The sequence below is a fragment of the Triturus cristatus genome, chromosome 10 (genome assembly GCF_964204655.1).
Source record: "Triturus cristatus chromosome 10, aTriCri1.1, whole genome shotgun sequence".
Classification (NCBI taxonomy): domain Eukaryota; kingdom Metazoa; phylum Chordata; class Amphibia; order Caudata; family Salamandridae; genus Triturus; species Triturus cristatus.
Genome location: NC_140593.1, coordinates 529,139,028 through 529,164,167, shown reverse-complemented (window position 1 = coordinate 529,164,167; position 25,140 = coordinate 529,139,028). Strand labels below are relative to the sequence as shown.

The window sequence follows — 25,140 nt, the reverse complement described above, 5'->3', positions numbered from 1 at the left end:
CTGTGAGGCTGCAATGTGAGGTCCTGTGTCATTGTCGAGGAGGTGGTCAATGAAGGGGCTTGTGCTTCAAAGTCGTGCATTGAGGAACACACCAGCTGGTTCCAAAGAAGCTGTGGGGGTTGCAGTAAAAAGTCCTGCGTCGTCGCCGAGGCTGCCTTTGATGAGAGGCATGCAATGAATGTGAGGGCCCGCTTGGGGATGCATCACACAGCAGTGGTTCAGATAAGGCTGCAAAGGCGATGCAAAGTCCTTGAGCCAGGAAAGTTCACACTGCACAGGCATTGATGAATCAGTTCTGCCTGGGGTTGGGCCGCGCAGCAGATGATATACGTTGGTTCAGCTGGCTCCACAGATGGGCTGACAGAGCACCTTCAGGCCCACTTCCAAGGGTCCAAGACAGGGGTGGTACCACTTGGCAGGGTAGGACTCACAGATGGCAGAATCCAGGTGCTGGGTTCAAGGTTTTTGGAGCCTTCTGTCCCTAAGGCTGTTGTCAGGAGGCTAGCCAACTAGCTCTTGGAGTCACTCTTGTTTTTCTGGGTTCAATAGATGAAGATCCAGTCCTTCTAGCCCCAGGAAGAGGGCAGCAAACAGCAGATCAGCACAGCAGGGCAGCAGTCCTTCAATGCCGCAATCTAGCAGAGTAGCAGTCCATTCAACAGCACAATAGTCCTTCTTCCTGGCAGAGTCCACAGAAGTGTACTGAAGAGTTGGCACCAAAGGCCCAATATTTATATCTGGTGCCTGGTGCCCACTTCGAAGTGGTGGAAGTGTCTAGAGGTTTCCACCCCCCTGAGGTGTCAAGCATTCCCTTCCTCCCTTTCCTGGCCTTAGCTTGTCTGGGGTCACAAAAGACTAGTGACAAACCCTGTGTGACCATGCTCGGGCAAAGCCTTTGCGATGTGCACATGTGAGAGGTGACAGATTCTCCTCCTCGTTAACTCAGTGTCCCATTCTGCTAAAACCTATGTTCCCTTTGGCTCACTGTATGGGAGCAATACACAAAGGCCAGCTGACAGCTACACCAAGTCATGTGACCCAAGATCAGTCTACAGGTATCATATGGTTAGGACCAGAAAATGTCAACCTTCTAAAAGTGGCATTTTTAGAATTGCGATTAAAAATCTGACTAAATCATTAAAGGGGGCTTTTAACTACAATTCTTTAGACACCACACTAGACCGGTCTACCTGCTCCCAGTTAACAGCTTGTTAAATGTAATAAAGTAACTCCAATGTTATCTTATGAGAGATGAAAGAAATAGTCCTTGCAGTAGTGAAAAACAACTTTAGGAGTTTTTCACTACCAGGACATGTAAAGCCTAAAAGTACATGTTCTACTTTTTAAATACGCCACACCCTGCCTTTTCGGACTGTTCAGGGCCTACCTTAGGAGTGACCTATATATATTATAATGTAAGGTTTAGGTCTGGCAAAATATCATTCCTGAAACATGTTTAAAAAGCCAACTTAAATGAGTGACACAATCAGTGTTGCACTCCTACTAGTACCATTTAATTTACTAGCTCTGGGCAAAGGCAGTGCCGCTTTACTAGGGACTTACAATTAAATTAAATGAGCCATTCAGGTATGAGCCAATTCCACCATGTTTTAAGAAGAGAGCACATACACTTTATCACTGGTTAGCAGTGGTAAAGTGTCCAGCATCCTAAAGCCAGCAAAAAGGAAAGTCCGAAAAAGAGGAGGATTGAAGGCAAAAGGTTAGGGGAGAACCACGCCAAGGATGCTAGGTCTAACAGGTACCATCCAGCCAGAGAGAAACTATATGTAGGTGTATTTGGCTCACCCAAAGTTGTATGTCACTCCAGAATGAGAATTGGCAGAACACAACAGTGACAGTGCTAAAGCACCCTCGTAACTACTGTTCACAGTAGATGTTGCAGTGAAGATAGGTTCACCAATATCACACTGCACTGGCCTCTGGCAGAAGGTGCAGTGTAACAGTACCGACCAGCTGGCCGCTCAGGAAGAGGCCGGAACGTGCAAAGGCTCAGTGGTGGCCAGTTCACAAGAAGGAGGTTTACTACCCAGTGGTACCACCTGACTGAGTGGTGCGGCAAAAATAGTCACACAGAGGCCTACATTACATTAGTTATGACATTACATTAGTTATTAATCGAACTCCTGCATTCATAATTGATGGATATGGATAGAGTCTAGCAGCAGAAAAGGTCAAATTGAATTTGTTTTATGTATGTATGTATGGCGTATTTGTATAGCGCAGACTGTCACCCGAAGGGTATCCTTGTTATAGACTTCCTTTTGACACAAAAAAATGTGATTACTTTCAAGACCAGAGATTCCTGATTATTTTAACCATAAAACTGTTTGTGCAGCCAGACGTTGCTATAAATTCTGAAAATTGATCACAGTTTTGAACACTGCGCCCATACCGTAGCCGATCACAGTAGCAAGGCGTTGTTTAGTAACATCCTATGTCATCCACGAAGACAAATACATGCTCTGGAAAAGAGTGGTTTTCCAGTCTGTCTTTGCATTGTATTTAAGTGAAAGCATGTTGATTTTTCATTCGAGGATCCTCAAAGGTCTTCCCTTGCTTCCAGTGTTCCTATGTGTAACGTTCATCAATGGAAAATGATTCTGTAGGAACCATTGGGACCATTATGGAAACATGAGTGAGAACAGCCCACCTCCCTGCCAACCCTAAAAGAGTCAATTAATTTCCACCACTGATGACATCATTTAGTGCTCCTATGGGGAGGATAAGGAGGGTTTAGGATTTTGGAAGGGGCAGACATCTACCCCTGGAGGCCCCAAGCTGAATGCTAGAGAGGTCTGCAATACTCCCACACAGAACAGTAGGTAAACCCATCACTCCATGTTAGGACAGTTTGCCATATAGTCACTTGGTCCACGTGTTCAGCAGATTGCCCCATTTTTTTAAAACAATTGGTTTTATGCGCTACACTGTGCATATGCACACAGTGCTATTTTGTCCCAACTACTCTAAACAGATCCCACATCCTTTCCAAAGCAATTTCCAATAATTCTGATCTTTGTTGCCTTTGCGATTACTTGATTCATTTCAAACATGCATTCTTGGACCAATACCATTATTTTTCTTGCATCTAAATACAATGGCGTGTTATGGTCAGGTTATGCAGCAAGCTACACCTCCCACAACCTTCTGAAGCGTCAACAGAACCCTATTTACAACCTCAGTGTCTAGGGGCATTGAGGCGCTCATCTAAACAGCTCAAGGGTTGATAGAGCTGCATGTACACTGACCACACTTTGGGGAGCAGTGGAAACTCCCCCACCCCCAAACAGAGGCCAGCAGGACATCAAGACTGAGTTAATTTGTTCTGAACTAGCCATAAACCTCGTGTGCACTCTAAACATCACCACCTTAAGGAAGAAGCAACCCTTTGGATGAGCAAGGGAGCTGTGTAGCCAGGGCTCACTCGAGGAATTTGGGGCCCCATCCCCTAGTTAGATTTGTAGTACAAAGCAGCAGCTTAGGGGTGAAGTGGGACCCTAAATCCCCTGGGGTCCGGTGCTACTGCACCTGCCGCACTAGTGAGTGATAGCGCAGCAGTAGACATTAGTAGCGCTCTGTCAAGGCTGGTGTGCTTCTTCAAACTTAAATCTTCAGCAACTGGTGCGTTGTAATTTCTGCTGAGACAGTCTCTTTTTTCACGACTCAGCTCCTGTCATTAATCCTCCATGAGAGCTCGCTGGCAGATGTTGCTTCAATTATTAAATAAGGATTTCCTGAGGTGCACTTATAATACAACAGAGCCTACAGGGCCTCTCATGAGTCCTGAAGTTCAGTTTGCGCCAGCCTCCGGCTGAGGTACGGCATCACAAAATATCCATTTGACCAGAACACCAGTTCAATAACTATAAATACTGAACAAAAACTTTAGAATCTATATTCACGTTGCCTCATGATTTGTGCCTTTCTCTGTTTCTACTCCCTCGTATAAACTTTTTTATTGACTGGAGCTTCACAAAATTAAAGTCACAAAAGGAGAACAAACAGGTGTTCTTCCAACAATTGGATAGTGCAATTTTAAAAATTAAATGGTCATATCCATCTTTTGAACATTATTTATGAAGTTTAACCATGGACGTCGATTCAGAAAATTAGCAGGGATAAAGGAAGTGACATCACGCACCCTTTGGCCCCCAAATTCATCAAGGTTGCTTTTGAAGTGTCAAGGAGGGCATAAGAAGTGGACATTGGAACAGCATCCAGAGCTCCAGAAGCTCAGTTTACCTTTTGTTCATACAGCGGCCTTCATGACTCCTTAGACCAGGGGTAGCAAAGGAAAATTCCAGTTACCAGAGGCCAATCCAGGGGTAGCAGCTGCTACCCGTAATTGACATCCACGAATTGGTGTATTGAACTAGATCACATAAGAGTTAGTACTGGGTCCCACCAGTGGCTACGGGTGATATCAATCACATCATCTTCATTATTTAACAATTCTTTATCCTATTCTCCCTGTTGGGAGAGGGGGCCCATTTATAAGATGACCAAACCACAGCTGTGTGCCCATTGACTTTAGGAAGTGGGAAAATGTTACAATGGCTGCGAATTCTGCCTCCATCTTGCCACAGTCCTCTAGAGATAAAATGGAAGAGTGGGAGAAGCGGGTGTCCCAAAACCCTCTTACTTCACCTTCTCCTGCCTCCCCAGGATTACACTAAAAAATTTTTTAACAGTGAACAGCTAGGTGTGGATGGACCACCAAAGGTTGCCTTCTCTGGATCCCCTTGAGTCAGTAGAGACCTGAGGTGCGCTGAGCCGATGCTCCTACAGTCCGACCATACTTGAGTTGAACCATATATGTTGGCTCCCCTCACTGGCTTCGGGTAACAGAGTGAACGCAGTACCTGAAGTGAAGGGTGAGGGAGAGATCAGAGGCATATGTAGACGTCTACAGGAGTCCAAGTATTTTTAGTTGTTTATTTCAGGGATTTCTACCTTTCTGTTGGTGGAGTGAGCGTGGGACAAAGAGTGGATGCAGTGAGAGGCGAAGAAGAATGGTAGGTGGCCGGGTTCACTTTTGTTGGGAGAGAAAAGAACATCAGCTGGGTCGGTGTGTTTTCTGTGACTGCCCCATTTCACCTCTGACGAATCAAGGCATAGATGCATGGGAAGGCATGTACATTGTACAACCTTAAATTATGTACCGCTAAAGTGTCAACAAGGAAAAGTTTTCTACCAAGGTGGTTCGACTGGTATAACAATCTAAGCTCTTCTCATTGTCTGTGATGTCACAGGCAACCCAGATGTTCATAACTATGTCCAAATCGTTATATCAACCAATAGAAAATGGTAGAAAATAGCTGCAGGAAAGGGCATAGGGAGTGTAAAACCTGCAGAGAATAATGCAAGCTATCAAAAATACTTCATATGGAATATGATCATATCACACAGTAATCAACACAGTTTTTGTCGAAAGAGTTTTTCATTTGAAATAATACAATTAAATGGAGCAACCAAATTTAGCCACAGAAATACTTTGTGTATGTTAAAGTACTGGGTGTGTGGACTTTCTTTGCTTCACACAAAGTTTTATATTTTGCTTGTTCATCTACAGGTACTGCACTTCATTTTCCAATATATGAGGTCTTCTGCATTTACTGTCACTTGGAAATTCGCAGAAAAGACTTCTTGTTCATGGAAGTGTTTTGTTAATTCATTTATGAAGACCAGGGATGTGTTTCAAGACATAGATCATCTCTTGTTACAAAAGAAAGAGCTTTGTTATTGAATTAAAGAAAGAGCACCCAACCAATAAAGTCATTCTTAACCAAGCTTACCTTTGAATGGACATTGAAGTGTTCTTTTTTTTTACGGTAGTCATCATCATTATACTGTATTCAGATCTCTTTGCAAAAACTGAATAAAGTATGATGATGATGAAGTGTTACACAGAGTACTGCACTATTTACTGCCTCTAGAAATGTACACAACCAATACTTACATATGTAGAAACACTTCTGTAGTTGTATTTTAGTTTTTTGAAGTATGTTTGGAGCACAAACCTAGTTTAAAAAAGAAGTGGTGAGTTGTACAAGGTCGAGGGAGGACTTACAGCGAGCGGTACTAGTTGGAGCAAGCTGGTGATTCCAGTAACAAGGACTTTGGTAACTTGGAGTGAGGGGTGTGATTGGGAGCTTGTTTAGTGCATACTTACTGTACTTCTAGGACTCAATTCACAAAAGAGTAATGCATCTGTACCCCTGGTAGTACTCCTATGAATGGATGCAGACATTACCAGAAGTACCCCAGGAAAAGCAGCCCACTTGCCACTCTTTGCATGGTAGCTGATTGATTGATTGATTGATTGATTGCATGGTAGCTGTTACTGTGCATTTCTCCAAATGTTCAGGGAAATAGGCACTAGTGACCCCATTTAAGCCTCTCCACTTTCCTTTTATGATTTTCTGGCAGGCATATATAAACATACGTTTACAGCAGAAAATGCCTTTCTGAATTGCCCACATAATTTCCTAACATCCTGAGTATCCCAAAAGTATTGCTACTTCCTCTGTCAGTAATTGATCTTTAACCATGTCCCAAACTAGACTTACAATAGTTTGTGGGAACAATCTGTACTCTTAATTTCCCTTTCATAAATACAACAAAGGGGATCTTATCTGTCTTGAAATGTAGTATCAAATGTTTGTATGTTTTGTAACCACACCACCCCCTTCAGTGCCTTGAGACCCTTACGGGTGAGTAGTGCGCTTTACAAATCCCTGATTGATTGATTGAACAAGGGCAGCAGTGAGTCAGCTGGTGAAGTGGAGTGAGGAAAGAGAGTAGAATATTTCAGTTATCAAGTTGCTCAGGTTCACATATTGACACTTTAAAATTATGGCGGCCTGCCCCAATCATGTCCCACTTCACAAACATTGTTATTTATTATAGGCAACATAAACCTTTATCAGAACATATTTTGAAGAAAATATCTTAGCATGATGGCAGGTAATTATTAGAATCCTTTGTAATCTCTGATGATCAAATAATTACTTGATTTGTGAAAATGAAACTAGTATTCACTTTTTCCAAGGCACTGGAATTCAGACTGGTAGTTGTCTTCAACAGGTGGATTAAGATTATGAGATCTTCTATCATTGTATGTATTCCCTAACCTAAAGGGTACCGGATCAAGGAATGCAAATAAGGAAAGTAAAGGGTGAAATCCTTCTCAAGCAGCAACCACAATTCCTGCTAGGGTGGAGTCACTAGTAAACCCCAAATTAACCTGCGCTCAATGCTCTGTTAGCTTGGCACAAAAGCATTCAGGTTTAACATAGAGGCAATGTGTACAGTATTTACCCAGCACTTCAAACAGTAATAAATTGAAAACAAAACACAAAAAACATACCACGCAAATTTAGGATAATTTAGTAACATTTAATAATGTATTTGGGACAAAAACAACAAACATCCAATTAGTAGAACTGGAGATATGCAATTTTAAAGATTTAAGAAAAGTATAATGCCTAAAAGCACAAAGAGCCACTCCTGGTCCTATGGTCCTGCTAGACCGGGTGATAATCACAAGTTCAAGCTGACTGCAATGGAGCGGAGGCAGGATACAAAGACAAGATTAGTCCCATGAAAGAAGTACCTTCTCAAGTCCATCGCGAAGAATTCCGTTCGCTGTGGAGGGGGCCGCAAGGAGCAGGGAGAGCACTACAAATGATCATTGATATAGCAAGATGAGCAGGCCGGGTGTTGTGGATGGTCATCACTGTAGCGCGTAAATCCTGGTAGGTGTCGCGGATGGTCATGGTCATTGCTAGAGCTTCGCGTTGGCAGTCCCCCAGGGCTGTTGATGCTGTAGTGTGAAGTACAGATCTTGCATTGCGTATCGTCGCTGGTGGGTGCAAAAAGCACAGTTCACCAGTGCTTTGCATTGGCGGGCAGTGCGAGTGGCAAGGTCTTTTGCAAACAGGCCTGTTCACTGTCACTAAGAGCCTAAAACTTCTGGAGTTCTCCTTTCCTTGGAGAGGGAGCTGAACTGACACCAGGATGTGAGGGGGCACCTCTTAGGGATCAGGAACTCACTCCATCAGATACCAGCAGAGCTCAAGCAGCTCCAATTGCAAGTCCAGGTTGCAGGTCAGCTGGGCAGATGCAGGGAGACCTCTGGAGCTTGATATGTTCCTGTAGCTCAGAACAGGAGGTTAGCTAGTTGAATCTTGGAGTCACTTCAGCCTGGGATGAAGGGTGCAGGTCTAGTCTTCATTCTCAGCAAGAGGGCAGCAGAGTAGCAGGGCAGCAGGGTAGCAGTCCTTCTGATATTAGAGCAGCACAGCAGTCCTTCTTCTGTAGTATGCACCTGTCCAGAAATGTACTGGCGAATTGGGTCTGCAGGTCGACTATTTATCCTTTGTGCCTGGTTTGAAGTAGGAGAACATTCTAAGGGGTTCCAACCACAGAGGTGCTTAGAATTTCCTCCCTTCCTGCCCTGGCCTCAGCTTGTCTGGGGACACAAAATACTAGTGTCACATCCTTTGTAAGTGTGCTCAGGTGGAGCCTTTGTGATTTGCAAGGGTGGTAGGGGACGGCTCTGCTCCCCTATCAAGTCAGAGATTGAAGGCAAAATGTTGGGGGAAGACCATGCCAAGGATGTCCGGTCCAACACTATTGGCAGGTATAAAACTGAAATTTGGATGGTGTGCACCATTGGTGGGAAAAACATGTATAACTTTTGTTGTACTCTCTCAAGAGTTCATAAAATTACTTGATTCTCGAAAGTGTTTATTGATTTTAGGTATATCAGACGGAAGAATGCCTTCAAATAGAAACACAAAGTCTCTCCTTATTGGTTGGCCTCTAAATTCCAATATGTGCACTAACATTTGTTACTGCACATATTGGATTTATGAACATTGTGATAAAAATTACATCCACTGAATACACTTCCTCTGGTCAAACATGCCAAAGTTTATCAGGGGAATATTACCCAGTAAATAGTGGAACATTCAGATTTTAGGGTACTAAGCACCAAAATATACATGACATTCCACACTATTAGGCAACATTCTTAACTGGGGGGTATTTATTGCACCTTGATAATAGACATAGCACACCAATGATCAGTCCTCTCATAATGAGGGTCTTCATAAGTTACTCCGACTGGAGGCTTACTGATACTGAAATATTAAAATATGTCACAAAGGGATTCAGCATAGTAGATCATTTTATTGATGGAAGCACCAAATAAATGAACTTGTAAGCCTCCTGATTAAGCTGGTGATTTCCAACATTATGAAAAATGTTCATGACTTCTTTACCCATCAAAGGTTCCACTACTGTTTATCTCTAACTTTTTGAAATATCTTTTCAGTTTATGCTTTACTCCACAGGAGGAGGTATTGAAAATACCCTATATGTGTCCTTTTGTATAAGCTTGTAAAAAGAGCACAAGCCTGCATGATTTCCTGAAAAAGGTTTTCACGTTTTTGTTTACTGCTTACCTTTACATTTGCATTCACGTTCAAGTTGCTAAAATCAAAATTAGCATAGCTGCAGTTCAAAAAAAGTCACCAGTACTATGAATGTTGTGAGTTTAGTATATTTAACATTAAAAGATCAGGTTAAATGGGCCTGTTAGCAATCTGCATGGTATAAAGAACCACCTTACCTTTTTTCATGTTTTTTTCGAATACTGAGGCATTAAATGGCCATAGGGGGGAACAAGAGCACAGATGGAGTAAATTTGAAAGGTCATGGTACTCACAAACTTTTTGGAAGATGGTCTTACTTTAAATACATGATTACAAGCTACCTATTTTCCCCACAACATATATTATCACAATTTCGGCCACAACCTGGCCCATACCAGACTTGCATATAAATTGTCTCTCAATCAATAACTTGGCAGTTTTCTCTATGCGTACATCAAGCAATAATGCTAATGCAAAAAGAAAAATATAAATCAATATTTGAACCAAGTGTGCTACAACTATCCAGTGCTCCCCCCGCCCATCCCACCCACCACCCACAGTGCGCCATGTGCTTGAATTAAGAGACCGTGTGTATTCAGTCCATATTGTCGAATTTCCGTCTCTAGGAGTGCACCCGCTGAGGTGAATGGCTCGAGAATCAGACCTCTATAGTCTGCCCACTGCTGCCAGATTTTAGGGTGTTTCTGTGGGCATCCCATCAAGTGAAATATAGGTGCCTACAAACCCATGCAAAAATCCATTCCCTTCCTCCAAACAACTACTAGGGGCGGAGAATCAGCCCTCCACAGTCGTGCGATGTCTCTCTTGGTGATGGTGAGGCTGAGAACAACTGGTGTCATTTGTACCTGTTGCCTCCTATCCCCGCTGTACTGACTAGTAAGATTAGCTTCGGAGACACGGGGATATCCCAGCCCAGGACCTCGGCCAGGCATGTCATCACCCCTCTCCAGCACCGAACAAGAGTGGCACAGGCCACACCATGTGTAAGAAGGTACCCTAATCAGCCGCACGGTGCACTCAAATGGGAGAGTCGATAATTCCCATTCGCCACAGCTTATGTTGGGTAAAGTTATTTAAACTGAATCAGATGTAGACGGGAGGATATTGCCGCCCCACGTGCAGTCTCCAGGGCCTCTCTCCTGTCATCGTCATCAATAGTTTCCAGGTCTGCCCGCCCGAGTGGTGGTACTGTTTGTGATTAGAGATTGATAAATCTTTGTTAGTTTATGGTCCCCGAGGTCCCCCATCACCCATCAGAAGTTTGCCCTATAGCGGGTAAAAGTCTGTAAGGGCCAAGAAGCTGTTAATATATGGTGTTAGGGCATGACAGAATTGTTGATACTTAAAAAATTGGCTACGGGGCATCGAGAAATCAGATTGGAGTTCCTGGAACAATTTAAGAATGGGGCCCGCATCATGTCCCCTAGGGAGGAGATGCCGATATGATCCCACTCTCGAAAGCCCGATAGATCCACTCAATGGGGGAGAAGTCTATGCCACCACAAGGGTGTCGCCTGGTTGAGGCGGCCCCACCACCCCCTCCTGCGAAGAGATTGTCTCCATGTGAGTTTCACGACTCAGGTCGCCGGGGGGAGAGATCACACATCGGTTCTGCTGTATAAATACTTGTGAAGAGAGAGATCTCCCATCACCCAGTGCTCGACTGCGTATGCTGGGTCAACTCTGGGACTGTACCACAATTCGTTGAGCACCTATAGGTGTGAGGCCGCATGATAGGACTGAATGTCAGCTGCAGCAATACCACCGCAAAATGTGGACTGAAAATACGTATGCAGGGCCACTCGAGAGGCACCCCATCACAAAAACCGGCCCAAAAGCACGTTGATCTGCCAAAACCACATGGGGGAAATCAGATAAGGGTGATTATGAAGTTGGTAGAGGAAGCAGAGAAGGAAAACCTTTTTGAAAATGGCACAGAGGCCAAATAGGGGCTGTGTCAAGGGAGACCAAAGCCCAACCTCCGTCTTTACCCGTTCCGTCAGGGGGCTCAGACTGTGCTCCCACAAATTTGTTTGGCCGGAAGACAGGAAGATGCTGAGATATTGCAAGCCTACTGCTGCTAGGATAAGTCCGATGCCCAAGTGCCATGTCCTGATGACCCCTTCAGTGGCCACAATGTCGACTTGCCAGTGTTCATATATAAGCCCGACATTTTCCGAATACTTGCATTATATTCAAAATCATGGAGACTGATCTATGAGGGTCTGTAAGGAAGAATAGCGCATCATAAGCATACATCACAATGCGATCTGAGACCTCCTATGAACATTTAAAGCCCCGGACCAAGGCATCCACTTTGACCCATGCGGCCAATAGATCCATGGCCAAGGCGAACAAGAGGGGGGACAGGGAGCATCCCTGTTTGGTGCCACGTCTTATAGGAAAAGGGGACGAGACCAAGCCCCCCACGCGCACAGCAGCCGTTAACTCCGGGTAGAGAAGGTGTACGTAAGATATTAAATGGGGGTCCATATTAATGCATTGAAAGAATGAGAATAGGTAGGTCCAGCAAACGGAATCAAATGCCTTATCTATATCTGCCAGGAGTAGGACCGCAGGGTGCCCTAAGTGGTCTACAGCTGCAATTGCATTGTGGGCCCGACAGATATTCTGGCGCATGGCGCGATGGTGCATGTACCAGGTCTGCCATGTCGGCCATCAATCTATAATCTAGGGCCGTAGCCAATAACTTAGCCTCGATATTCAAAAGTGAGATTGGGCGATATGAGGAGTGGAGCTCCGGAGGGGCGACCGGGCTTGGGGAATACTATGATCTCGACGTGTCGCTATTCCGGAGGCATACGAGTTTCCTTCAATGCAACCTTGATTGCATCTAGATAATGATTACCCAACTGTGGCATATATGACTTGAAAAATTCACTGGAAGAGCCACGGAAGTATCTGTCGCGGAGGGAACCCAGCACCAACCCCAACGGGGACCAGGCACTGTTTCTGTCCAATGATCTCCATATGCCCCATCAACAGAGAGTCTTTCTGAAAAGTTTGGGACACAACTCACCAGAGGGGCAGCCAATGTTGGGTGCCATCATACCAGGTGTTCAGGCTTATACAGTACTTTCGCAAGCCTGACATGGGAGATCTGTACAGCGCAGCGTGTCAAGTGTTCAACTACTTTTCTTTTGCAGCATCTGCTAAGTCTTCAGTGTGGGGCCTAGAACACCACAATGATCTAGACTTATGTTATGTTATGTTATGTTAATTTATTTCTTCTATAGCGCTCGGCTACTCCCAGGAGCATCCCGGCGCTATGCTGAAGAACATTGGCAGACAAAACAGAACATAACAACCACAAAGAGAAGACAGAAGAAAAGACTCAGGTTTATCTAGAAGAAAAAAAGTTTATTTAGTAAAAAGCCACGTTTTAAGCTCCTTTCTAAAGGCAAGGAGACTGGGAGCCTGTCTAAGAGTAAATGGTAAATCATTCCACTCCTTCGGGACTAGGTAGCGGAAGGATCGACCACCCATCCTTGCGCGCCTAATGACCGGGACTGTCATTTTAGATAGCAAAGATGATCTCAAGGCCCTGCCCGGTACATATCGGGAGAGACGTTTCCTTATGTACTTGGGGCCAGAGCCTTGTAGAGCCTTAAAGGCAAAAGTCAGGCACTTAAAAAGAATTCTTTTAGCGATCGGCAGCCAGTGTAAAGCTTTCAATAGGGCCGTGGCGCCGGCTCTTCTCGGAAGCCCATAGATAGTACGGGCTGCCAAGTTCTGGACCACTTGCAGACGGGTCAAAAGATATTTTGGTAGACCCAAAAAAAGGGCGTTTGCGTAGTCCAGTCGCGATCCGATCAAAGCCTGAACAATAATCGTCCTATGCTGGAAAGACACTAGAGGAAGAAACTTTCTCAGCATCCGTAAAATGCCGAAGCATTTACCTGAGAGGCACGAAACATGTGGCCCAAAGGACAATTCACTGTCCACAATCACTCCCAGATTTTTTGCCTTGAGGGACACACTGTCAGGTGGAAACAAATCTTGAGGCCACCAGGCTTTCCAGTCTGGCTCAGAGGTGCAACCAAAAAAGAGCAGCTCCGACTTGTCGGGATTGCACTTTAACCCATTACACCTAAACCACTCGAAGACTGCCCCCAGACAATCCTTGATCTGTACGCCATCGAAAGTCCCGCCCCTGTCACAAGTGAACAGGAGCTGGGTATCATCGGCGTAAGATATGATCTGGGCGCCGAAAGACTCCGCGACTGCCGCCATCGGGGCCATAAAGATATTAAATAGCATGGGGCTAAGGATGGAACCCTGTGGTACCCCTACCTCTAGTGGAGACATAATCGCGGAGAAAGGGGGCGCCCAGATCGTTTGTCGACGGCCGGCCAGAAAGGATTTGAGCCAACTCCACACCGTCCCCCGGATGCCACACTCCCAGAGTCTTACAAGGAGGCGATCGTGAGGGACGGTGTCGAAGGCCGCCGATAGATCTAACATTACCAACATGGCCCTTCCTCCAGAGTCGAGTACTTCCCTGATGGCATCCGTGACCTCTAAGAGAGCCGACTCTGTGCTGAAATTTGCACGGAACCCAGATTGCGTGTCATGCAGCAAATCGTGCTCTTCGATGAAATTAGAAATCGTCCGATGTGCAAATTTCTCGGCCACTTTCGCCAGGGCAGGGAGAAGGGAGATAGGCCTATAGTTGGCATGGATGAGGGGGTCCAGGGTAGGCTTCTTGATCAATGGCAGGATCAGAGCATGTTTCCATGCTTGTGGGACTACTCCCGTTAGCAATGAAGAATTCAAGAGTGGGTTCAGCAGGGCATTTAAAGCAGGTGCCACCTTCCCCAGATGTTTAGCTGGGCACGGATCAAGTGGAGAGCCTGATTTCAAGCCTGACAAAAGCTCCAGAGAGGTGTCAAGGCATAGATGTGGAAAATGTGAAAGAGAAGGGCCTAGACTCTCCCTAAATGAAGGGGGGGATGAAGGACCCGCGGCCAACTGAGAACTAGAGTGGAGAAGAGAGGCTTGAATAGTTGTAATTTTGCTGGTAAAGAAAGTTGCAAGCTGTTTTATCCATACTTCAGAATGAGTATGAGATGGAGTGCAAATAGCAGGGGAGGTAAAATCCAGAACAACTTTAAAAATTTCCTTCAGCCATTTTCGGCCTCATCAATTCGACGCTCAAAATAAGCTTTTTTTCATTCCAGATTGACTGGTGATAGGCTTTGGTTATTACTCGAAATTTCGCTTTCTCAGTCAAGTCATAGGTCCGTCGCCAAACTCTCTCCGCCCTTTTACAGCCCTGCCGCTGCTCCCTTAACTGGGGGGTGAACCATGGGGCCGACGCTCTACGTTCGCCTTGTTTAAGCTTTTTTTCGGGAATTAAGGTCTGGAGTCTGGCTGTCAGCCAATTCTGAAAGAGACTGACATTCTCTTCCAAATTACCCAAAAGAGGACATGGAAAGATAGTAAGGGCCTCAGATAGCATTTTCGCCGAAAGTAGATGGAAAGGGCGCGAAGTTCGCATGGTCTCTATTGATTCTCTCACCTGAGTAAGAGCAGTGACAGGTACCGAAAAAGAGACCAAAAAATGATCCGACCATAGTACAGGTTGTATAGACTTTATCGCAATAGCTTTTGTAGAAAAGATCTGGTCAAGAGTATGGCCTTTATTGTGCGTCGGCTTCAATAGAAACGGAGCCAGTCCTAATGTAGTTGTGATCTCACTTAGTTTCATTGCGTCAGGGTCCGCTACAATATCCATGTGGACATTGAGATCCCCAAGAAGAATACAGTGCTCTGATCTGAGACAAGGAACGGAGAGGGCGACTTGTAGTTCATCAAAGAACGACCCTGCAGACCCCGGGGTTCTATACAAGAGAATCCCGGTACAAGCCTGGAGGGGGGAGAGCTGAAGGGTGAAGCCCAAGGCTTCGCATCCCTGAATATTCTCTACCGGAAAGGTTGAGCAGGGAATGTTTTTATTAACCACAAGAGCTACACCTCCCCCTCTGCCAGATATTCTGTCCCTCCTGAAGATGTTATATTCCGGAGGGATGGCGTTGGCTAAGTCAGGTGCAGAGCAATCACTCAGCCATGTCTCAGTAAGAAATAGGCATGATATATTGGAATTATGTAATAAATTCCAAATATCAAGAGAGTGACCGATCACGAATCTAGTATTGAGAAGAAGACATTGGTAAGGGGGCGGAATATTGTCCGGCGCAGTTCCGATCGTAGTTGAAAGCCGCCACCCACAAGTAAGACAGCCTTTTCGAAAAGCCCGGCTGCCAGGAAATAAAGGATGACATTGGCCACTAGGGGGGCGTAAGGCAAGTAACTCGGCCAAGATATAACATACCATATCTGTGAGTTAACACGGACGTACTACCTGCGAATACAGCTATAGACACCTCTCCGTCCTGCCCAGAACACTCCCGAGACGCGGACGAGCGCAGACGGGCAGGACTCTGGCACGACTCCGGCGCAGGGAGGCGCACACCACTGCGTGTCACCGCTGCGCGTGCAGAAGGCTGGTTTAAATGCACCGTCGGAGCCTGCACTGCCTGCCTACTCCCCCAAAATGGCGCCCAACATACACCTGGCAGTTCCCAAACCAAGATGGCTGTCAAAGATCACCCACGCTTCCCAATGACGTGATCCGCCAAGAGCGGTGTTGATGCAAAGTTTTTATAGTGCAAGTAAGCGGGTTAGAGTGTAGGTAAAATTAGGGGATAACAAAAGAATATCAAATCAAATAAGATACAAGAGGATTCGTATTTTAAAATAGCGCTAACGCTAACTCGTTCAAATCTGCGGCAGGTAGTGGTTCTGTCAGCTTATCAGCTGACGCGTGCAGCTGCCCGGTTTAAATGCACCGTCGGAGCCTGCACTGCCCGCCTACTCCCCCAAAATGGCGCCCAACATACACCTGGCAGTTCCCAAACCAAGATGGCTGTCAAAGATCACCCACGCTTCCCAATGACGTGATCCGCCAAGAGCGGTGTTGATGCAAAGTTTTTATAGTGCAAGTAAGCGGGTTAGAGTGTAGGTAAAATTAGGGGATAACAAAAGAATATCAAATCAAATAAGATACAAGAGGATTCGTATTTTAAAATAGCGCTAACGCTAACTTATGCTGACCTTTCTCCTTCGACCCGAGCGGATGTTGACATAGGTCACTGGAGGACAAGTGGGGGCTTCTTTACGAATTCTCAATGGGCACGTTCAATAATAAAACAGGAGGAGAGAGCATCTGATGGAACCCACTTGGATATCCAGAGGGCAAGGAATTTCCCATGTCTTCACCCTCGCATCCCTCTGGAAAGCCCGCCATGCTGGACCGCTAGGTCACGCCCCCACAAGCTACCTTTTTAATACTCCCCTGTTCATCTGGTGTTTTGGAATGTACCTGAATGAGTCCATGATGCTTCGTTTTTCCCCTCTCAATCATAAATATGACTTCACCACCGGGTACGCTGTTCAGTCCACACTCACAACCCCCTGGTGTGAAGCCTATGTTTCACCTGTCACGTTGCATCACTGTTCCCTGGTTGGCAAGCTGCACCCTACCTCATCCAAATCCCACATTATTTTCTGTTTTACCTCTTCCCATAACACATTTTTTCTTCATAAACAATGTTGTGCTCCATTGTCTTCATTGTCTCCACCTCCAACCCTGGGACAGAACCCCAGTTACTGTCCCTTGTTCAAGAAACATGTAGGCGTCTGAGTGCTCTATATCTGCACTCTTTCATTTATTTCTGCTGGTGGCTCGTTGACAGAGCACTACAGTGACTATCTGCTATTTTGTCAGTTGTTGCTGTTTCTTCGAAGAAAATTATTTTACCAGATAACCTACTTGCAATATGTCGTTAGATGGATGTTCTAACCCAACTCAATCATTACTGCCTATCTCTGATGTCATAAGTACCATATTTTGTGTCTTTTTATTCACTGTTGCCATGCAGGAGATATCTCTTCTATAACTATTGAAAAGGAAATGATCAATAAGAAGGGAAAAAGTTACGTAAGGTAAAAATAAGAAGTTAACTTTTTTTTTTGAGTTTATATAGCGCGCACTAGATGCAAAGATATCAGAGCACTTTACATTAGCACCAGTTTCGTTACACAAGAACACATTCATTCTTTTTTTGTTAGGCACAGGGAGATTAACCAGACCAGAATCACAGGATGTTAAGCGTCATTGCCGAGACTCGAACCCGGTTCCCCAGCATTGAGGTCAACCGCTCGAGCCATAAGGCTACATCCTCTCCCCAACTTCTTCAGCTCTTCTAAGCACCTTTTGTTCAATGATGACTCTGCTACAAGTGAGAACAGTTTTTATGCTTTTTGATTCATGCAGTCAGTAATTTCCTTTTCAATATCTCCAGATCTGCTACAGAGGCTGTGTGTGAAGCATGGTATATTCCTAGTGGAGAGCTCACATTTTATTTGTTCAATTTTAATCTTCATGGTAAAAATCCAAGCACTTCTCAAACCAACCCAAGACCCTATTTACCACCCTCTGACACAATTCAGATACCAGGCAATTTGGTTTGCGGCTGCCATGGTCACAGACCACATTACCTCCCATTTCTGAGATGGCCCAGGCCCTTCACTGTCTCTTACCTACTTGGTTTACCTGGTTTGCGACTTCAAAAACAGAGTCGGCTGTCCATCACACGGCGCATGAGGGCCTACTGTGCTTAGACACAGCGATCGGAGTTTGTCCCATGCAATCCAATACTTATGCCTCTCAACTAAGTATTATTGTAGCAAATTCACCTATAATGCATGGTCATCCCAGATTTTTCTCCTTTTTCTGGACCATCATTTTTCTTGTATTATGAATCAGTGTACTGTGGCACTGCTATTTATTGCTGCACTGTGTGTTCTCTGGCACTGAAATGGCATTGGTAAAACTGATTTCACTCAATTGTATATTTAACTTTACTGTATGACCATAGTAGAGGGTGCAGAAAACACACCAATGGCATGAGCGTTAAATGGGATAGGTGCAAACACATCAAGGTGACTGAATGCCTAAAAGCTACTTCACATTGTAAGTCCATCTACATTTTCCTTTAGACTGGCCTGGTTGTGAATAACGTTTTTAATTTTATATCTCTACCTTAGTAAATGCTAGCAAAATTATTCAAAGATATGACTTTATTTTGAAAATCCGTTTTAATGGTAAAATCAAATTTTCGATACCTTGAGTTGAAAAATAACTTTATAACATGTAGTTTAAACTTCCTGTTCTGGTGTAACACCAGTTCTGCCACTTATCACAACTCCCTGGCTCAGAAGACAGTGACCGGCCCTGTAGGCCAGAAAGAAGGAAGGTGTTACAGCGGACCACTTAGCAGTGGACCAGTACAGTTGTCAGAATAAAATTAGCACTACCTCTTTTGACATGAAGATGCTAGAGAGGACTTCTCCTATTCATTTCTGGGAACCTCCTAGACAGCCAGGATCTAGACCCAGGGGAAGGGAGAACCGGTTTGGACCATGTCTGATAGGAAGGGTGCGTATACGACAGGCCTGCCTGGTGGCAGATGGCGTCTGTCATATTGAAAAAGAGGCTTCTGGATCATTTTAGATAAGCCAAAGAGGAAGTTTTGCAAAGGGAGGTGGGGGCTGCAAGTTAGGATTGGGTGGCAGAATTTCTCCAATCACTAGCTACCACATTGGATATACATATACCTGCCACCACGACCACAACCTCCTCAGAGCGTTCCTGTTCCGTTGTATACTCCACCTGAAGAAGAACGCCCTGCTGGAAGAAGACTCCTGACTCCTGCTGAAAGAAGAGGACTCACTCAAGGATTTCTGATGGCACCATGGGACTGGGACTGCTCTCCAAGTGGTTGGCCTCCTGTTTGCCTATTTCAGGGACACAAAAAGCATAAGACTTCAGACTCCAAGAGATCCCAGTAGACTAAAGGAGTCTAGACCATGCATGGGACCTAGCTGGAGAGAGACAGGAGACCCAAAAGGCTACCCTGATGAGCCAGGGGCTACATGACTGACAGAGGAAACTTTCCTAGAAGTCGATCGAAAATGGCCCTTGGTCTTTTTTTTGCCAAGGAAGGTCATCCTTCTAGTGCTTTTTGACATGCTGAAAACAGCTTCAGCGGGACCTGGTGTTAAAGTTATCCAGACTCTGCTACATCTTCCTGTCTTACTGGCTTGGGCCACTGTAGGATTATGCTTCCAAAAATGGGACTGAGTCTGAAGGTAAAATCTTGGAACAGGACAAGGTAGAAAATCTATTGGATTGACAAAGCACTCACACTGGCCACAAACACCAGCTTTGTCCTGCTCTGGGCTTTGGCACCAAACAAAGTCGATACTATTGGTTTACCGACAATGTATGTAACTTCGGGGCACCCTCGCCTGCACAGCCTTGGGCCTTGCTTGCAAGAAGACTGTGTCTTCTTTTTTAGAGAGCAAGTCCAAAAATACCAACTTTGACCAGAATGACCCACTTGATTTATCTGATGTCTGCTCCATCACAGTCAACCTGAAATCACTCCTTGGTCCCGGTCAGCTACCAATTGTTGTTTTCAATTGCACTTTACTTCCTCTTATGCCATAGCTACAGGAGGTTGAGCAGAGATTCCCACTGAACTACCTTTTGACCCAACCAAAGTGTGTTTACTATTTTGGCAGGGATCACCCCATCTCCAAATTAATACCTCAAATTTTTACAATTATCTTGTTTGGTCTTCCTGGGTGTAACACCTGGCAGCGTGGACATGAGCTTACTCACATCTGTTCCAGCAGTTACACCTGGAGATTTTGGTTGCTTCCAGTTGCTGGAATTTCTGGGATTTGTGGTGCTCCACAGATCTTGTCATTCTGATGTGTTTGGCAACTGTAAAGTTACCAGCTTCATTGGAATTCCATGAACACTAGTAATGAGACTCAAACGTGCGTATTTTTAAAATGGCCTCCCATGATGCATTGTACCTAGCCTGGCCGGTGTTCCCACGAGGCTGGCATGTCTGTATAGATAATTTACCAGAACAACCTCTAAAATAATTCGGTATTTATGGACTACTTGTTCAAACATGTTTGCAGTCGAGTGTCTAGAAACCAAGTAGGGAAACCATGAATCCATAAGTGGATAAAAAACACTCAGACATGTGAGGTTTTACCCACAGCCGTAATATTTGTAGTTTTGCTTTTTGTGACACCACCATAGCAACAGTCCTCTTCGATATTTGTTTCTCTTGTTGACATGCTTCAGAGATAAAGGGCTAATAAATAATTAGCGCGCTTTTTCAGAAGCATCGTTGCAGTTGAGCCAAGAAAACATCGCCCCAGGCCACACGCGACAACGCCAGCGGTAAACTGTACCCATTACCAGCCCATAAGTGGTCCATTTGCGCGGGCTCCGAGTCAAGCGCTGGTTTTCATATAGGCCTGATGCTGCTTTTATGATCTCTGCGGAGTTTCTTAATGTCATACTCAGCTATTGGCTACTTTCTGCTGAGCTGGGAAGCGTGCGGTTATGGGAAGCCGCTCTGAGAGCTGGGAGTGCCTCTGTTTTCAAGACGCGCTTCGGAAGCTCTTAACTGGTCTCAGCCCCGGGCTGCTTGTTGCGCGCGCTCGCGGCTCTGTCGCATCGAACACACCTCAGGCAGATGTACAGGATGAACAAGCACAAATTGTCCCGCTCGGAAAGCTTTAAGAAATTATGGAGGGTAAGTCAAGGAAATCTACAAATCTTACGTGGAGTCCAATAGTTTTTAAATATATTATGATTTTGCATATATATATATATATATATATTCATATTTATTTATTATGCTGAGAAGCGCGTTTCTTGACTCAGATGTGCTGCTGAAATATTGTAAATGCTGTTTAAATGTTTTTAAATTACTTATATTGTTGAAGTCTTTAAGATTGCTATGTATGGTCTCCAGCTCGCTCCGACTTTTTGTATTTAAACCAGGAAATCTTAACTTGACTAAATCAATGCTTGTTATCCCATTATGGATATTATCTATAATGGTGCTGGGATGTATAGAGCCTTTTCAGAATCAGTGTGTTGTTCCCGGTTCTAAATATAGCCAGTCAAAAGTAGGCTAAGAAGACTTACCAGCGAATTTAATGCAATTCATTTTGAAAATGAGTATTTTTCATCTAATGTTTTATTTTCCTTTTATAGATTCACTTGTGCGTCGGTTTTTGTGCACCGATAACAATATGTACATACTCTTTAGAAAAGAAAGTTGCAGATTTTTCAATTTAATTTACAGACTTTCATCAAGGTCTCTTGGACTCATTAATTACAGCAAATACCAACTGTATTACATGGTATCTACAAAGGGGTATTTCATTCCTTAAAACTGTGGTTCAAAGCACTGAGAAATAAAATACTTTTTTTGGTTAAAGCTGCTTTGATTTTGTGCAACAAGTGAAAATGTATACTTTTCCCCTGCTCGGTCTCCATTGGTAGCAATAGATAAGTATTGCATCAAAATACAATGATAATAATTCCACGTTTTTAAAGCGCGAACCTATCACCCCTAAAGGTTTCCAGTCGCTGGCGGGGGTTGTCGGGGAGATTAAGTGAGCTATTGCACAGAGTCACATGATGATGAGTTGGACTGCCACCGGGGATTGAACCATGAGCCCAGCGCTCTGGAGTCAGTCTCTCTGGTCGCTGTGCCACACCACTCCATTATCAAATTATGAGTGTGGTGGATAAACCATATGCGCCTCATGCACTGAGTGTAACTGGAAATAGCCTAAAGAGCAGATTATAATTTGAAGACACCTCCACATTTAAATCAGGGCCGGACTGGCCGTAGCGGGCACCGGGCAATCCCCCAGTGCGCCGCACGAGTGGGGCCGGTTTTGGGCCCCTGGGGGCCGTTTTTGTTACAGGGCCGTTTTTGCAGCATAGTTGCAAAATTGGCCCTGTAACAAAATCGGCTGAAAACCGGCTCTGGCAAAGTGCTCGACGGCACTTTGCCAGGGCCAGTTGAGGTTCCCAGTCCGACCCCGATTTAAATATTGAGTGTGAAGATGTGAATCAATGAATCGTGCTACATACGACTAGAATATTTTTTTCAACCTCTTTTATTAACACAAAAGAGCCAAGATTAGTTGACACATGTATGCAGGCACTGTTGAATGGGCAGAGAGAGGTATCACCATAACATGCAATTTAGGGGCTCAGCCATTTTCCTTGTGAAGGTAGAAGACATTAGGACTAGTGATGAAGTACCCTTGATATGCTTCGCATGTTTTTGTTGTTTTAAACAGTGCTAATGATTATTGCCTAATTTTGTAAAATATTAATATTACTATTTAAGATAAATAAACTAAGTGCAGAGGTCCAAAGGTTTTCTTAGGCACCCACCATTAGTGATAAAGAGGGCATGTTTTGACAAATGCCAAGGGTTCCTATTGTGGATTCCACCTCATGCCACTTTCTTTTCCCTCACTACATTTTCTGTCTCTTTATCTAACTCATGCACACACTTTTTTCATCTCTCATATACTATGTTTCCTTTTCTTATTTCTTCTCCCAGTTCTTCTTCTCTCTCTTGCTTTGGATGAACGTTTGATGATGAAAAACAAGTCTTAATTTCGGCATGATACTGATACTACAAGATGAATCATTATTCGATTGTGAATAGTTTTTGCAGTAACAGCATCATTGCTGTGTGATAGCACCCTCATAACAGAGTTCACCTCTCTATCATCCATACTGGCCAGGTTTTACTGCTCTCATCAGTTCAGGACAAGGGCACTGTCCTTTTGTAATACAGTGTGTGCCACTTGGGTAGAGCACTTTTCAGAATGTTACTGCTAAGCGGTGGCTGCTGCAATACTAAAGGGGGGGGCAGGACGGGGATTTAGAGAGGATGATAATTTTTTTTAAACTTACCGGACAACGCTGCATCTTCGGTTCTCCCTCCGGCTCTTCTCCCAGCATGCACTGGGGCACAGGCCCCCCCTCCAATCCCGGTGCTGCTTACAATAGCATGAGAGCAGCACCAGGATAGTACTGAGTGGTGTGATTCACCACTCAGACAGTGCCTAAGAGCCTGTGACGTTTCTCCAACTGTGCAACACAGCTGGGTTGGAGAAACCTAAGTGCGCATTTCTGTTTGGCCTTTCTAAGACGGCCGGACAAACTGACATGTGCACTTACAGTGAGCCTACCTCTACTCCCTGCTATGCCTGCCCCCGCCAGCCCTACACTGCTGGCATCGGCTCAGTCAGTCAGCTGTCATTTTATTTTTCGCCTGACCACTGACTGACTGGTCGGTGGGGTGACGCTCCTCCGCCATTACAGAGGAGCTGCCCCTGTTACTGCTGAATAATTCATGCTGGGAAGTTAAAAGTGTATAACAAATATTTGGAATCACTTGTCCATAGCTGATGCGTTGAATTTTAGTTCTTGTTGTATGGTAGTAACTCTACACCATGTGAAGATTAGCGTTTTCTTTTGGAAATGTGTTATGATTTCTTTTTAAGTTCCAGAGTTTGTAAAAAAACCAATTTCTTAAGAAAATCATATTACTGATACAAGGAACAATGTGCACTAAATGAGACACTCTTCGAGTGACGTTTTGATATTAGTCACAAACTCCAACAGTGGGAGTAAGCAGCAGGAAGGGACAATGAAGATGTTCATGACTACTGTTAGAATTGGGGGTCTCTAGTTGGCAATGGCTGGCACCAATGACCAAATAGGGACCCTTGCTTCTAAGTCAGAGTAAGGGGGCTTCACCCTTTGATAGCAATGTGTGAAGCATTTATGACCATACACAGTAACACAGTGAAAACACTACAAAGGGACACCACACAGGAATTATAAAAAAAATAAGGGTTTTTATATAGGCTTAGCACAAGACCCAAAACAACTAAAATCCACAAAATAGTAAAGCGAAAATACTCTCAAAATGCTGCAGCAATAGTTCAAAGCTGGCAAAAAGAGTTCAGTTCAAAGCAGGGGTCCATGCGACCCTTTTACTCACAAAGTACCTGAAGGTGGGGAGCAAAATACCCAGAATATCGCAAAGAAGTTGTAGCGCCGATTCCTGGCACGCGAGGCCGGTGGGGCGTCGATTCCTTGCTGCGAGAGAAGAGACGATGTGCCGGTCCTGGTGCGTGGGTAGGCGATGCAACGGACTTTTGCATGCGAGGCCGGTGACGCGCTGACTCCTTACTGCGAGAGGGGAGACGAAGCGAAGACCCTGGTGCGGGGTGATGAAAAAGGCATCCGCGGTGGCGTCTGCTTCGGGATGATCTGATGCGGCGATCTCTATGCGAGGCGACGCTCTTGAGGTGGACACAGCATTCACCTTGCCAGGCACAGCCCTATTCTGGTCATGGAGCTACCCCTCCCTATACTCCAATGCAGATTTCTCTATTCAACACAGGTCTGACTCAGCCTCCCTGTCCCTCCAAAACCAGACAGCCAATACACAAAACAGCAGAGCACTCTGGAAGGCTTGGGCAAGAAAATACCTACTTTCTAAAAGGGTTATTTTGAAACAAACACTATGAAAATAACCTTCACTGGGTCCCTGGGACCACTGCCTGCCCTTAAAAAATATTTTTGGAGCCAGTCACGAAGGGAAAGGGTCCCTTGGGGACCCCATCCCATTTGCGACTCCATTACCACCCTCTT

The 25,140-nt window shown here is 44.8% G+C and overlaps 1 protein-coding gene across 3 annotated transcripts in view; it reads left to right on the top strand.

The window, feature by feature from the left end:
• DPP6 (dipeptidyl peptidase like 6) overlaps positions 1 to 25,140 on the top strand; it is a 2,129,336-nt gene that overhangs the window by 613,149 nt on the left and 1,491,047 nt on the right. Inside the window, exon 1 of one of the 3 annotated variants that reach the window (XM_085631995.1) lies at positions 21,083 to 21,190. The exons of the other annotated variants lie outside the window; for them this stretch is intronic. Coding sequence (XP_085488121.1) covers positions 21,131 to 21,190 — 60 coding nt within the window. The 5' untranslated portion in view covers positions 21,083 to 21,130. Of the gene's footprint in view, positions 1 to 21,082; positions 21,191 to 25,140 lie in introns of those variants that run through there. 3 annotated transcript variants of the gene reach the window in all.